Here is a 15,905-nt window from a genome sequence, read left to right as displayed (position 1 = left end):
CTCACGCACACTTTTCCCAGTTGCACTTTTCACAGTTTTCCATCCCGCGTTGCCGTGTGCCTCGCCATGATAGGCGCCGTTCGTCCCTGTGTCCACCCCTGTACCCGTCCTGTTCTGTTGAAGCCTCCCAAGTCCATTGCACACCTCAGTCTTTCTCCTGCCACACAAGTCCCACCGCAGGCCTGGCTGAATTGCAGAGCTCGACCCTGGGCTCAGGTAGTTGGTGGAGGGAAAGGGAATGTGGGCACTGGCGGTTTGCCAGCACCCAGGCAGTGGAGGTGAGAAGGGGTGCAGATATTGGGAATGGAGGGGGAAAACCCAGCGGCCACGCAGCTGGGAGGGGGGCAGAAGTACTCGGGGACAGGGAGGTCCTCTATCTATGGTGTTATTCAATTTAAGGCCCCATACTCTCCATCCTATGGCACCGTTGCCAGCGTGGTACCCAGAAATAGCTTCCTCCCCCTGTGTTGCGCTATCCCCCAAAAGCAGCACCCCCCCCCCCCCCCCCAACCCCTGGTTTCACTTTTAACAGTTTCCTCTCCCCACGTTGCCTTACACCCAGCCTGGATATGTTCCAAGTCTCTCCTCAGTCATGTATATCTTCTCCTGATGTTCAAGTTTTTTTAAAAAGAAACATTTCCACCACAATCATGCGTCAGGTTGGGAAATTGATTATTGAGTCATACATAAATTAAAATTCTAACAGCCAAGGGAATCGTGGGTGATACCAAAGCTTGGTCGCTCCTAGAAATAGTTTTTTCCCAGAACATTAGAGGTAGGATGCTCCTGCTGACACGTTGATTTATGAGTGGTAGCCCTTTAAGACTGTGTGGGATGAAATTTCTGTTGTTTTAAGGTCTCACTGTGATTAATATTTTTGGAAGCCCTAGGAATAAAATATCATTTGTGTAATTGCCATCTAGGTCTTGGAATTAATATTCTACGTTATATCATTGACCTCATGCGTTTCTATATGGCCAGTCTCTGGCTTGTCATATTTTTAGCCTTATTGGCTTTTATCGATATTTGTTAGGGCATTTGGCGGTCCCAGCTAGTAGAGCACATGACTCTCGATTTCAGGGTAATGAATATTAGCCTGTTGCGCATAAAGCTAAAATAAAGTAAAACCCTCCTGTGAAATGTGCCCTCCTTGTATGCGGAGGAAAGGAACATTTTTATCTTGCAAGGCAAAGGGACACAGAGAAGAATCTGAATATTTGCAATATTTGAGAAAGAGTGTTGGTGAGGATTCGAGGAAGTGGTCCATATCATCCAGTCTTTTGGAAGTCAAATTATAGTACAAAGGTTTTAGAGAAAAATTTGGATGTATGTAAATTTTAAATGTGTTTATCATTTATCAAACAGTTCAACTGTGGGAATTTATCTTAATATTTGCACCGGTGGGCAAAGTTGTATGTTCATTACTTCATTATTGGTGTCCTAGAAAACTAGGCAATAGTCCCCATATTCATAGCTAAGAACTTGTTTATGAAATATACAACACAATATAACTGTTTAAAAGAGTCAGTAGGTAAGTACATATATTAGTTATACTTTTGTGGTAGTCAGCTTGTAAGATAGTTTCTGATGATCACCACCTCCTGGTTTCCAAACCCGCCACAGTCCTTTCCCACATTGTAGTGGGATTTGTCTTTGTGAATGACAGAACATAGCCAAAATCTAAGTATGTCACTTCTAAGATTTGTTTAGAAAACGCTATGGTTTCCACCCTGGGCTCTCTCTCACTCTCTCTTTCTCTCTCCTAACTTTCTTTGGGGAAGGCCAATGAACATTTTGCACTGATTCACAGGCAGCCTAGGAGTGGCCCAAAGGGGGAGGAACAGGGTTTAAGTGAACCACCATCCACACGAGCTCTGAATTGGGCCCCCCATTGTAGTTAAAGCTTCAGGTGACTGCAGGCCCAGGCAACGGCTTGACAGTGACTTCACGAGGACGCAGAAGCAGAAACCGTGAAGCTAAGTTGTTCCTGGATTCCTCACTCCAGAAGCTGTGACATAATACATGTTTCTTCTTTGAAGCTGCTAAGGTTTGGAGTAATATAACATGTGCTCCGTAGAGAACAAGCTAACGATATATCAGTTGCCTGCAGATAACTAATACAAATTACATGTTAAAAAAGTAAGTTGTACCATAGTGAATTTATAATATGAAAAATGATAAATCATGAAAAATCATATAATTATTTTCATAGAAACTCTCAAAATTCAAAATACAATAATATGGCAAGTAGGGGCTCATATCATTTGTCCCCCAGTCTTTTTTTTCAACTTTTTTTTTATTTTTTATTTTTTATTTTTGGGACAGAGAGAGACAGAGCATGAACGGGGGAGGGGCAGAGAGAGAGGGAGACACAGAATCGGAAACAGGCTCCAGGCTCCGAGCCATCAGCCCAGAGCCCGACGCGGGGCTCGAACTCGCGGACCGCGAGATCGTGACCTGGCTGAAGTCGGACGCTTAACCGACTGCACCACCCAGGCGCCCCTGTCCCCCAGTCTTATTTAAATGTGCTTAGGGGGCCTACATGGCTCAGTCGGTTAAGGGTCCGCATCTTGATTTTAACGGGGTCATGGTTTTGTGGTTTGTGGGATCAAGTCCCACGTCAGGCTGTGCGCTGACAGCACAGAGCCTGCTTGGGATTCTCTCTCTGCCCCAACCAAGCTCATGCTCTCTCTCTTTCTCAAAATAAATGAAATTTATTTTTAAAATGTTTTTAAATGTTTTTACAATTAATTTTTTAAATTGATGTATAAATGGCATGCAATAAAATGGACACATTTAAAGTGCACTATTTTGGGGGCGCCTGGGTGGCTCAGTCGGTTAAGCTTTCGACTTCAGCTCAGGTCATGATCTCACGGTCCATGAGTTCGAGCCCCGCGTCGGGCTCTGTGCTCACAGCTCAGAGCCTGGAGCCTGTTTCAGATTCTGTGTCTCCCTCTCTCTCTGACCCTCCCCCATTCATGCTCTGTCTCTCTCTGTCTCAAAAATAAATAAACGTTAAAAAAATTTTTTAAAAAGTGCACTATTTGGTAAGGTTTGATGTTTCCTCACATCCCTCTGTAATCTCCCCCTTCTTGTCCCCTCCAGGCAACAACTGGTTTGCTTTCTGCCACCACTGAGTACTTTTGTTTTCCAGAGCACGCTGTCTGCTAGAATTTCCGTGATTATAAAAATTTTTATATTTGTGTTTTCCACGATGGTAGCCACTAGTCACATGTAGCTATTGAGCACTTGAAAAGAGGCTCGTCCAAATTGAGAAATCCTGTAAGTGTGAAATACACACTCAATTTCAAAGACTCAATATGAAGACAAGAGTGTAAAACATCCATATATTTTTATACCAATTATACATTGAATTAGCATTGTATGGGGTATATTGGATATTATGGATTACATTGTGTCCCCTCAAAGTCCGTACATTGAAATCTTAAGTCCCAGGACCTCAGAATGGGAGCTTATTTGGAAATAGGATGTCTCTCTCCTATGCAATGAGGATGAAGTGAGATTGCAGTAGAGTCGGCTGCTAATACAATGTGGATGCTACTCACCCATATTAAAAGGGGAAATTCGGGGCGCCTGGGTGGCGCAGTCGGTTAAGCGTCCGACTTCAGCCGGGTCACGATCTCGCGGTCTGTGAGTTCGAGCCCCGCGTAGGGCTCTGGGCTGATGGCTCAGAGCCTGGAGCCTGTTTCTGATTCTGTGTCTCCCTCTCTCTCTGCCCCTCCCCGGTTCATGCTCTGTCTCTCTCTCTCCCAAAAATAAATAAACGTTGAAAAAAAAATTAAAAAAAAAATAAAATAAAAATAAAAGGGGAAATTCAAATACACAGACATACTCACAGGGGTGCTCACGGGGGAAGAACCCCAGGTAAAGTCTGGAGTCCTGCTGCAAGCAAGGAAATAGCAGCAGCTAGGAAGGAGGCCTGGAACATATCCTTCTCTAGTATCTTCAGAAGGCGCATGACCCTGATGACACTTTGATCTGGCTTCCAGCCTCTGAAACTGTGAAGCAATAAATTTATGTTGGTCAAGCCAGTCAGTTCATGGTACTTTATTATGGCAGCTATTTAAAATTAATATGTTGGGGTCGACTGGGTGGCTCAGTGGGTTAAACGCCCGACTCTTGATTTGGGCTCAAGTCCTGATATCATGGTTTGGGGGTTTGAGGCCCACGTAGGGCTCTCCACTGACCTTGAGGAGCCTTCTTAGGATTCTCTCTCCTTCTCTCTCTGCCCCTCCCTAGCTTGTTTTCTGTCTCTCAAAATAAATAAAAACTTTTAAAAAAATTAATACATTGGATTCAAAAAATATGTTATTAAATTAATTTTAGGGGCCCCTGGGTGGCTCAGTCGGTTAAGTGTCCAACTTCGGCTCAGGTCATGATCTCGCAGCTTGTGAATTCGAGCCCCGTGTCAGGCTCTGTGCTGACATCTCAGAGGCCTGGAGCCTGCTTTGGATTCTGTGTCTCCCTCTCTCTCTGCCCCTCCCCCGTTCATGCTCTGTCTCTCTCTGTCCCAAAAATAAAATAAAAAACGTTGAAAAAAAATTAAAAAAAAAAAAAGAATTATGGTGGAGGTGAACTGTAGCACAAGTCTGTAAGAATAAATCATTTATTTGACTTTTTCTCTGTTTTTTTTTATACGAAGAAGGAAATAGCTATCCAATCATCAAACGTATGAGGTGAGCCCTCAGCAAAATTGTCAGTTAATTGCTTTTTATTTCTCTCCTTCCAACCCTTCCCTGAGCTGCCCTGTCTTCTCACTGGCCCTCTCCCTAATTGCTGGCATTCCCAGCATTCTGGATCTTTGTCTCCTCTGATGAAACTACCAGCCTGAGAAGGTGATTCTCCCTGTGGTGTTAAATGACTGTCCTCAGCTAGGGATGAAGGTTGGTTATAAGAAAACAAAACCCACTCGAACTAGATTAGTGACTGTAAGCCAATGAGAGGAAACCTCAAAGCTATTTAAAGACGGGAGAAAAAGCATGACGTGAGCCGGCTGAAAGCGGGACTGGAAGTGTGTTTGGCAAGCCACGATTCGAAGACGTGATCACTCGCGTCTGCTTTTTTCTCTACTTCTCTCCAGTTTCGACCAACTCCCTCATTCTCTCTTGCTCTCTCACTCTCTCCCCTTTCCGTCCTCCAATCCTTCTTCTCCTTCTTCTTTCCTTCTCTCCTTCTTCCGTCCTCCATCTCCTTCTCTCAGATGGCATGTTTTACTTTCACATGACCTAAGGTGGATGATTTGAAAAGCTCTTTCAATTAAAGACCTGCCGTAACCTACCTAAAACGTTTGCAACGCGGTTCAATTTCAAAGAGCATCTGATTGGTCGTTGGTCATCACGTGAGCTCCCTCCTTCCTGGGTAATGATAGGCCCTGGCCGCCCTGAGGTGGGAGGGGAGTGAAGGAGTTAGGAGAGGGCTTTTCCAACCTGCAAGACAGAGGGCTGTCTCTTCTATCTAGGAGCGGGGCTCAGGGAGTGGAGCACGCGTGTCAGGTTTCTGCTGACGTTGCCTATTGAAAATAGATATTGGCATTACCTATTGTCCCCTGTGGGTCTGGATGTATTGTGAAAAATACTGTAAAAAGTATATACGTACAATTTCATAAATGCTAGAGAGATCATCCCCATTAGGGAAGAGATGATTTTTTTTTACCTTCCCTTTTTTCACTTCTTACTTTTCAAAATGCTCTATTATATATGTGAATTTAAATATGCGGCTCACATTACATTTCTACTGGACAACACTGCTCTCGGGGTATACTTAGCAACAAATGGATCCCATCAGGTTTACCGGAGAGCTGTTTCTTCTGCTCCTAGTCCTTTATCTGGTGATGCCTATCTACTCCACATCCCTAGTAAATACGGAAAGTCAATCTCTGTTTGGCAAACAGCAACTGGTCCTGCCTTTGATATTTACCTAGAACACTCTCCCATTTATATGTAATCTAGCTCTCAAAATCTCAGGTCCTCTTGATGACCTATTTGGAAGAACTCTCTGACTTTGACACTTGATACTCTCTTCTGAGCACGTTTTTAAATCTGCCCTTCAAATCCACAAACTTCTAGCCATAGACATTTTTGCTGGCAACATGGATGGTTATGCGCCCATCCTGATCCCATGGGAGCTATCCTATTGGGCAGGTGTGCTTGATTTTGCTTTAGGAGAACTAAACAATGCCATATTATTCAATCATGAACAATGACATTGTTCTAGGAATTATAGAGAGCATCTTACTACCATTATGTAATTCAGCAAAAATAAGTGTTACGTATCTATTAGGATCTCTGCTTTGGAGAATTCAGTCTGTTGATGTTACTCTTGAGTTGTGGAAAGAGACAATTAGAGAAATGGACAGGATAACCGATAAGTGGTAAGTGCAGATGAGAGAATGAGACAGGAAGGTATAAGGGGACCTAGGTTTTAGCACTTAAGAGAGAGATCCCTGGGGGCTCCTGGGTGGCTCAGTCAGTTGAGCGTCCAACTTTGGCTCAGGTCATGACCTTGCAGCTCGTGGGTTTAAGCCCCTCATTGGGCTCTGTGTCAGGATCTGTGTCGGGTTCTGTGTCGGGCTCTGTGCTGACGGCTCAGAGCCTGGAGGCTGCTTCAGATTCTGTGTCTCCCTCTCTCTCTGCCCCAACCCACTTGCATTCTGTCTCTGTATCTCTCAAAAATAAATAAACATTAAAAAAAAAGAGAGAGCGATGCCCTGGGTCAACTCACAGCCCTTGTCTGGACTATGGTTTCCTCGCTTACACAAATGAAGGGTTGGACTTTAACTCTTTAGTCTTATGATTCCTTTTTTTTTTTTTTTTTTTTTACATATAAAGTAGGAAAAAAAGATACTCCTTTCCATGGACAATCATGCTCAGACATTTCAACTTTCCTACCTCAGAGAGAATTCCGAATATTCGTGAACAACTTTCTGAAATGGGGAAAGATATTGTATCTCTTATTTATTATGAGCATGAACCACACCACCTGTATTCCTGCCCTTGTTCACAGGTTGTCTTAATCCTCAAACCACTGTAGATCTTGCATAGACAGTTTAGAGTGCTCTCTGATGCCTCAGAAATGCCACTCCCGACCTTGGAATGCTGAATAGAATTTTCTATAAGTTCTGATAAATGTGTTGGGGTAGGTGGCCAGGAAATCTTATAGGAGGCATTATTAAAAATTCAAGCCCAGGATACACACAGTTCTGTCTAATCTGAGGCAACAGAGCAAGGCTCTAGGAGATATGTGCACATAAAGGCTCTGGATCTTCTGGAAGGGATAGATCTCTCTTCCTCTGCTCATCACACACTTACACATTGAATTTAGCACATATACCTTTAAAGTTCTACCTGAGGCCGAAGAGCAAGTTCCTTTACTTTCTACACTGTCATGTCAAGAGTCTGTCCCAGAAGGCTTCAAAAACAACCAATCTTCATAGGTTCTTTATCAATTCCATTGACTTCATTTCCTAATAGCAAAACAAAACACCCCAAAACCCAAACCCAACCCCACAAAAAAAAAAAAAAAAAAACAAAAAAGACCAACCAACCAACAAAAAACCCTGGGCTCTCTTAGTATATGGGAGGAGTCATTGGTGGGGTGGGGATGGGCGTTCTTTTATTGACACTTGTTAACTAGAGAGTGGAATATTCATTACTTGAGGCAGGAATTTCTTGGATGCAGGGTTTCTGCCTCTCTTTCCTTATTTGGTCAGGTGTTGCCTACCATGGTATCCGCCATCTTGGGCCTGTCTGTTTTCATCCCGCTTCATGTGGAGTGCTGCCAGGACAGGCCTCTGACTTTCCCCCTAGCTGGCCACGACTTCCTTGTTGCAGACGTCCAGGCATCCTGTTAGAACCTAACTAACTGCCTGCTCTAACACGGTGACTGGCTTTGTTTCCCACAGTCGTTTGGCCTGATTAAAATTTTAGGTGCTTTCCCTTGACAGGAGGGAGTCCATCTTGTTTGTTAGCTGTTGCTGTCTAATCATTGGGGTCTTTTTTTCTCACCAGTGTTAGCCAGTGAGTACCACCCAGTCCTGAGCTCAGAGGACGTGGCAAGTGAATATCTGTAGATTTGGCCTGGATTCCCTAGTTCAGTGTTTTCCAAAAGCCGTTCCCCAGCCACATAACTCCTTGAGAGAGGTTTTTCAGAAGACAGGGCTCTGTGGTCAAAATAATGCAGACATTCTGCATACACTGTTCCTCTCCTTGTAAATTCATTAATGCCCATTAAACGCTCCAAGAAGCCTTATTGCAAAGAGAACTTTCAAACTAAATTTTATAAGGCGTTTGCCAAACCTCGATAACCACAAAATCTTTTTTCCTCTGTAACTTTTATCAGTGTTGTTCAGACCAGATGTGGCCCACTGTCACCCTTTGGGAAATGCTGACCCAGTGCTTTATTTGGGAAGTCAGAGAGAAGAAGAGAACCTCTGAAGACATCCTGGGCTCCCTGACTGCCATTGGCCTTGGCCTTGGCCTTAGCCCCTGGCTTGAGTGACTTCACAAAGGTTCCCCCACAGGGGACCTGTTTATTCCAAATCTCTGACTGAACCACTCATTTTCGCCATCCCTCCCCTGTGAGGTCTAGCAATTGTATTCATTTTTCCACCTTGGTGTCAAATCACTTTCTGCTTGCTGATGGGACTCCTGCGGTGGCAGTGGACGTGGAACCATCTTTTTCTGTGCAGAGAGACTTTCAAAGCTCAAAGGGAAACTGGAGAAATTGTAAAGTCAAATGGAGCTAGGGCCCTCAGGGCAAACGGCCTCTCATCTCAAGGTGTAACAGCACTGGTCATGATGGGGTTTTAGGGTGAGGGTGGAATTTGGAGCTGAGGGCCAAGAAAGATTTCTTGAAGACATCTTTGGTGCAAAAAGGTGATTTTATTAAAGCACGGGGACAGGACCCATAGGCAGAAAGAGCTGCTCTGGAGTTATGAGGAGTGACTGGCCCTACACTCTGGACTTGGGGGAGGCAAAGCCAGAACGTAAGTTTCCAAAGGGGTCCCCACACGTCAAAGACCCACAGATCACTGGAGGCCCAGCCACTGCCAAGTCATGGCTGCCCTTCCCTCCCGCAAAGCATCATCAAGACGGTAGGGGTTCCTGGAGAAATGTTCTACTCTGCCAGCCTCAAGTATTTGTCAATGAACTGCAAGTTATAAGGAAATATAATTTTACCTGCCATTTCCTTCTGCTTTGGTTTCCCACACCACCTGGAGGGGAGGGTGATGTTAGGGCTCCAGGAAACTGAGTCTATAGGTTTCTGGAGATTAGGCCATTGATAAGATTGCCCCTCTCTCGCAATCCACCAAGATCCCCGTAAACTGATGGAGACTCTATCATCCAACCATCTGTTCTCCATCCCCTCCCCTGTCCTGGGGCAGCCAGGAGTGCCCGCAGAACGTCACAAACATCCCACCTGGAGGGGGGTGCGTGCCAGCCTGTACTTTGCCCCCAGCCTGCCCCATCGTCCCTCATCAGTAGAAGCATCTGTTCAGGACATAGATTTCCTCCTCCTCTAGCCCCTCTTCTGACAGCAACCTGGCTAAGGAGCCTTCCACCACCCATTAGCCTCCAGAGGAGAAAAAAAAAAGAGCCTGTGATCTCCAGACCTAGCCGGTAACAGGCCCCACCTTCACTGGGTTTTCTGAAGATCAAGGCATGGTCTCAGCCCACCCAGTTCTGTAAGGACTCACGGCAAATGTATTTTCACAGATTTTAGACAGAGGCTCCTCAAATAGATGAAAATTCAGTACATTCTGCTTCTACTTTCAAAATAAGTCCAGCAACCTACCACCAGCAAGTGGGTCCAAGCCACTGTCGTCCCTCGCTCGGATTACTGCACAGGCTTCTGACCGGTCTCCCTACGCTCACCCTTGACACCCTACAGTCTGCTGTCACCACGACAGCCAAAGCAGTCCTTCTAAGATGTGCGTTGTATTTGCCGCTTCCTTGCTTAAACTAAGCAAGAGCTTGTCCCTGCACTTGAGAACAAATGCTAAAGCTTTGCAGGGCTCCACGACGTGATCCATGATCTTGACCTCACTGTCTGACCTCATCTACTGCTCTTCCTTGAACACACCAATTAGACCTCTGCTCAGGGCTTATGTTAACTTCTGTTTCTGGAATGTTCTTCCTTACAGATATCCACATCATGCCTCATCATGGCCTTGATTCAAATGTCACCTTATCAGGGAGGCCTCCCTGATCATTCACTAGAACTCCAATCCACCCCTTCACCACCTCCTAATCCCTGTCTCCTGCATGTTCCCTTGTTTAGCTGTGTATTGCCTGACTACCCTGCCTCCCATCAGAACGACAGCTCCAGGAGAGCAGGGCCTTTGAATTTGCTCACTGCCTTATGCCTTAGAGTGTCTGGCACATGATAAAGCACTCAATAAAAATTCTTCAGCGTTTGACATCAGAAATGTAAACCTAGAAAGTCCTGTATAAACGATATAGTCCACACTCCTCGCCGACGCGAGGCTCAAACCATGAGATCCTGACCTGAGCTGGAGTCGGACGCTCAACAGGCCGAGCCACCTAGGCACCCCGACAACTTGCTTTTTGCGCTCAGTATTGATAGTGCGCTCAGTATCACAAGCATCCCTCCACTTCATGCTGTCCAGGTAAGTTATCGCTTAAAAAATCTGTTCTACGTCTAAAGACACTCAGGCTAAGTTACGAAACGTAAGTGGATATATTTCAGTGCGTGGGAGAAGACGGCCCTGCAACATACGCTCCGCTATATTGGAAACTTTCTGAATTAAAAAGTAAAGACGTGAAATGACTTTGGAAGAGTACCTGTGATGTACTGTGTGGGTCATGTCCAGGTACAGAGGTGCTTACTTTAGGCCTACACCTGGAACTCTGGGGGGTGGGTGGGTGGGGTTTTGAGTTGCTGAGGGCTGGGAGAGAGTGCTGGAGGAACTTGGACAAGACAGTCCCTGAACAGGCCAGGACACAGATCCCAAGCCAGGTCACCTTCCCTTCTGAGGTGAGGACCCTTCTCTTGCAGACCCTTGGCTACAAGTGTCCAGAGTGTGACAGCCAGGCCGGACCGGCCTAGATTCTAAGAGGGAATGAACTTAAAGCTGACGGCTTATTTCTTCCGGGGCTATAGACTAGCTTTCATCCTTTTTGAGGATGGTTTGATTTTTCCACTATGGGAGGCATTCACTGCACACTTCTTACATTCCCTTTTTTTCCTGGACCGATCACCTGGACTGATCCCAGTATAGCTGATCTCTCCAGCAGCAAACCTTGCTCCTTCGCACCACTGCACCGGGAGAAGGTTGACTAAGAAACCCCGTCCAGAAGCTGGACTGACCTCTGCATCCTGACTCCCACCTCCTTCCAAGGGCCCCCTGACCTTTCCACAGGGTTCTCGGGCCTGAGAAGAAAATAGCCACTTATGGGACACAGGTTTTCGGTTTCTCTTTTTTAAAAAACTGCTTTCCTTTGAGTTAGGCAAATAACAATATATTACCAAACAGCCAACTTTACTGAAGCTTAAAGCCCTGAGACGCTGCGCCTGTTTAGTGTAGCCGTTAGTGTCTCTGCCTGCCACCTGGGACAGTCAGGTTCCATTCGCCGTCGGGCAAATGACAAGGACGTTTTGTTTTCTTTCCTCCATTTCTACCCTCACGTCTCGAAAAGTCTCCTCCTTTTGTCATGCAGAGCCTTTCCAGCAGGCCTCTGGGACGTTGCCCCTCGGGACGCCAGCTACAAGGACGTGGCTCAAGAGGAGGGCGTTCCCACGGTTCAGGCACATCCTCCTTCCGGCGCGCCCCTCCCCCTCCCCGGCCCCGCCCCTGCCCCCGCCCTCGCCCGTCAGAGAAAAGGGACTTGATAAAGGCGGGGATTCAAATCCAATCAATGCAGGCTTCAGCTAGCTGGTTTCGGTTATTTCAGTGTTGCGAATCCTAGAATAGAAAAAGACTGAATTAAAACGACTGGATCGGAAAACAAAAGGCTACGTTGCATTGGCCGGGAATCGAACCCGGGCCTCCCGCGTGGCAGGCGAGAATTCTACCACTGAACCACCAATGCCTTTGGTTAGCGCTTTGTGGCGGCATCCCTTAGCTTCGTCTCTGTCTCGAGCTCCGTTCCACGATGTGAATCAGGCTCCCGCTTGAGTCACCGCTGACTCACCAGTTTGAAAATATTGTCTTTATGTTCCAAGACAGAGAACGTTAGGACTCAAAAAAGAACAACAACAACATAAGCTATTTAAAGTCCTGACTCTGAGGCTCTATTGGCATGACGATGACACGCTTTCGGCTCTCCCGGCTCATCAACCATCCAGGGGGCGCATTTGTCCTCGTGGGGAGTTGCGACCTCAAGTGGTTTCGGATCTCGCTTCGGGCCGGCGGGGAGGAGCTGGAACTTTCCCCTCCACGCCGAGCCAGGAGCGGGTAACCGGCAGGCGGCGCGACGGCGCGGGATGAAGGGCTCCTGGAGGCCGAGCCAAGCAGCCCGGAGTCCCAAGGGCTCAGGCGTCCGACGCGGCCCGCGAGAAACCACCAGCGAAGTGGCCGTGGGCACCGACCCTAGCCCCACGTGCTCGTGGGTCGGCGTGCTGCAGGGAGGCGGGGTGGCGGCTGCCAGTCACCCACGACCAGGGCACGCGCCCAGCGCCCGGCTAGGTGGCCTTCAGGACCGCGTGCGGCTGGTGCGCGCGTAGCTAAGAGGCCGGCGCACCACCTGCTTGGACGCCACGCGCGCAGGTTCGCGGTCCCGGCGGTGCTGGCGGACCTGAAGCACTGACCCTTGCAGGGGGCCGAGGGAGGGCGGCAAGGCCTGGGTGCGCGTGTCCCCCCCCCGGGGGGCAGGAGACGTCCTCCTACCCCCAGGAGGTCTCTTCCATGGTGCTGGGCCAGGTGCAGGAGATTGGTCACGGTGCCCGCCTACCTCAACGACCCGCAGCGCCAGGCCACCAAGGACACCGGTGCCATCGTGGGGCGCCACGGGCTGCGGATCATCAACAAGGCCACGGCGGCCACCATTTCAGACGGGCTGATCAGTGCGGCGCAGGGGAGCAAAATGCGCTCATTTTCGACCTGGGTGGGAGCACCTTCGACCGTATGCATTCTCGCTGTCGACGCGGGTGTCTTCGAGGCTCCTGAGGCTGGGTGGGGAGGGCTCGACGACAGGTTGGTGAGCCGCCTCCGGAAGGAGTTCCGACGGAAGCACGGGAAGATTTCCCAAGAGGGCAGGCACAGAGTACAAGTGTCGGGAAGTCCTTGCCTGGCCGGAGCACAACCAGCTGGCAGAGAAGGAGGACTATGAGAATCAGAAGAGGGAGCTGGAGCAAAGTCTGTCACCCCACCTTCCCCAGGCCCTACGTGTCCCTGGGGGTAGCCGCTGTGGAACTGACACTGGCCAGGGAGCCCCCCACCCCTCCCCGGTAGTGGCCTCCTCACTGAGCAGGTTGATTGAATGGTCCCTCCTGGCAGGTCATCTGTGATGGTAAGGCCTGGGCTTGTGGGCCCTCTGTCTTCTGTGATCCTGCCCTGAACTTGAAGAATGGGAGTGCAGAGGAATCTTCCAATCAGGGAGCTTTCTTCTCGCCGTGCTGTACCACTGAGGTCTGTGCCCGTGTCGCTTGTGAAAATCCTTTTCTCTCCCATTTCAGACGGGCAGAAGTCATCATTATTAACATTTGTGTGGCACTTCAACATCGCTTTTGCCTACTTTGGTGCTGTTGTTACCTGCATGTATGGATTTTGTTAATATAGGGGTTTTTGTGAAACATACATGGAAATAAACATTTAAAACTCCTCCTTAGTTTTCAGTCCAGTTAAATGCATAAAGAGGCAAGGCTTTCAGAAGCAGAAACTGTCAGGGTGGGTGCTGAAGGAAGTGAAGAAAACTCACAAGCCTGTGCGTGTAATTTCCACAGGGGAAAACAGGCTAAGGGAGAGTTTGAGGCAGACATGTCCAGTGGGTACTGAAGTCTGAGAGCTGATGGGAGCGAGCTGTGAGTTACCTGCTGCAAGAGGAAAGGAGATGAGAGTTGGAAAAGTAGAGAATGGAGAGAAACTTTAAGTCCCAGCAAGGTTCCCATGTGTGACCCTAAGATTAAAAAAAATCCTGTATTGGGATTCTAGTTTAGTTTGTCTGTCTATATGTCCTAATACACTGACAAGATAGTTTATATGATAATTAGCTGGCTCTAATCGAGTTACTTTATCCATTGTTCCTTTTTTAAGCTTGTTCATTTATTTTGAGAGAGAAAGAGAGAGCGTGCGCATGTGGGGGAGGGATAGAGAGCGAGGGAGAGAGAATCCCAAGTAGGCTCCACACTGCCATTGCTGAGCCCCATGCTGGGGCTTGAACCCACCATCCATGAGAACCATGAGAACTGTGAGATCATGACCCCAGCTGAAATCAAGAGTCCGAGGCTTAACTGACTGAGACCCTTACGCACCCCTATCCATGTCATGTTAGGGAATAAACCCCACGTCCTGGACTCTGGAATGTAGAGTATCCTGTCTCTGGAGAGTACATCTAGGGGTGTAATTAAAGTTACTATTGATCTTGTGTGTGAGAGGTTTCTGGTTTCTGCTGATGGGCCCTAAGGGTGATGATTAATAATAATAATAATGATGCCAGCCCTGTATCATAATAGCAATACTGAAACCAGATTGCTTAGGTTTTCAGCTCTGTTCCTTTATATCTGGTGGAAGTTAAACTTCCCAAGGTTTGGGGGCACCTGGGTGGCTCAGTCAGTTAAGTGTCTGACTTCGGCTCAGGTCATGACCTCATGGTTCATAGGCTCGAGTTCTGCATTAGGCTCTGTGCTGACCGCTCAGAGCCTGGAGCCTGCTTCGGATTCTGTGTCTCCCTCTCTTCTCCTCCCCCCCACCCCCAAATAAAAAAAACATAAAAAAAACAAACAAACACTTCTCCGAGGTTCAGTCTCTCCTATATAGAGGGGATGATGATGAAATAGGACCTATTTCAGGACTGGTAAGAGGGTTCAGTTAATTAGTACATGTAAGAAACGATAAAGAAAGTTATGCATACAGCATCTGAGCCACAAATATTAGCTATTACTAATTATTTTAGTTGAGCGTCAACTATGTAGCAGGTACTTGACATACACAATCTAATTTAATCCTCACGGCAACATCACAGGGTTTTATTTCTTTGGGGAGATGAGGATTCTGAGGTTCACAGAGGTTAAGCAATTTACTCAAGGTCGCATAGCTGTTAACTGTGGGGGAGGGGCAGGTTAGACCTGAGAATCCCCGTCCTGCCTGATTCTAGAGCCTGTGCCTTGTCATCTCACAAACAGGCCATGACTCTACTTGTTATCAAAACTTCCTAGTATGTCGTGAAATTGGCTATGTTATTCCTTTAGAACACAGTTGGAGAGAAAAGGTGTATATTTTATTTATTAGTTATATTATTCACTGATACATGTTTTTTACAGCACGTGGCTGAAGCTGGGAAGTATCTTCGGGCTCAATTTTACTGCCAGTTGAGCAAATGCCGATATAAGAGCAAGGATAAACTTGCATCAGCTAGTTCCCAATTAACCCAGTCCACACTGGGTCTCTCCTGTGAGCAACGGGAAGATAGACTTATCTCAGAACTGCAGGCGGGTTTGGCCAGAGCAAGGCTGCATTACAGTTGGTTCAGGGGCGCCTCTTGCGGGTGTCGAGGAGATTGCAGAACAACCCACTTGGCCCCATACTTGTCACTTCCCATTTTTAACTGCTCTCTTTTCCTGCACCTGGGCTTAGCGCTGGCCATGCTGGTTTCACAGTGAGAGAACTTGCCCAGAAAAGATGACATCACATACACATTCTCTATTACACTTTCCCTTCCCAGAATTTCCTCCCAACTTCCAACTTGGACTTCCCAAGAGGAATGATA

At 47.3% G+C, this 15,905-nt stretch overlaps 1 protein-coding gene and 1 non-coding gene across 2 annotated transcripts; one reads left to right on the top strand and one right to left on the bottom strand.

Moving 5' to 3' along the window:
- Positions 1–12,000: 12,000 nt before the first annotated feature.
- On the bottom strand, positions 12,001–12,071 carry TRNAG-GCC (transfer RNA glycine (anticodon GCC)). The gene has a single exon. It is a non-coding gene; the product is annotated as a tRNA-Gly (tRNA).
- A 210-nt stretch (positions 12,072–12,281) lies between these two features.
- Positions 12,282–13,804, top strand: HSPA6 (heat shock protein family A (Hsp70) member 6). The gene is given in 5 exon segments (XM_040460968.1): positions 12,282–12,432; positions 12,711–12,912; positions 12,914–13,035; positions 13,038–13,102; positions 13,104–13,804. Coding segments are annotated over 5 exon segments (747 nt in total). The 3' UTR covers positions 13,311–13,804.
- The last annotated feature ends 2,101 nt before the right edge of the window (positions 13,805–15,905 follow it).

The sequence above is a fragment of the Herpailurus yagouaroundi genome, unplaced genomic scaffold (assembly GCF_014898765.1).
Source record: "Herpailurus yagouaroundi ecotype Mexico unplaced genomic scaffold, PumYag 253, whole genome shotgun sequence".
NCBI classification, from domain to species: Eukaryota; Metazoa; Chordata; class Mammalia; order Carnivora; family Felidae; genus Herpailurus; species Herpailurus yagouaroundi.
The sequence above is the reverse complement of the archived record's forward strand: the minus strand, read 5'-3'. Positions and strand labels throughout refer to the sequence as shown.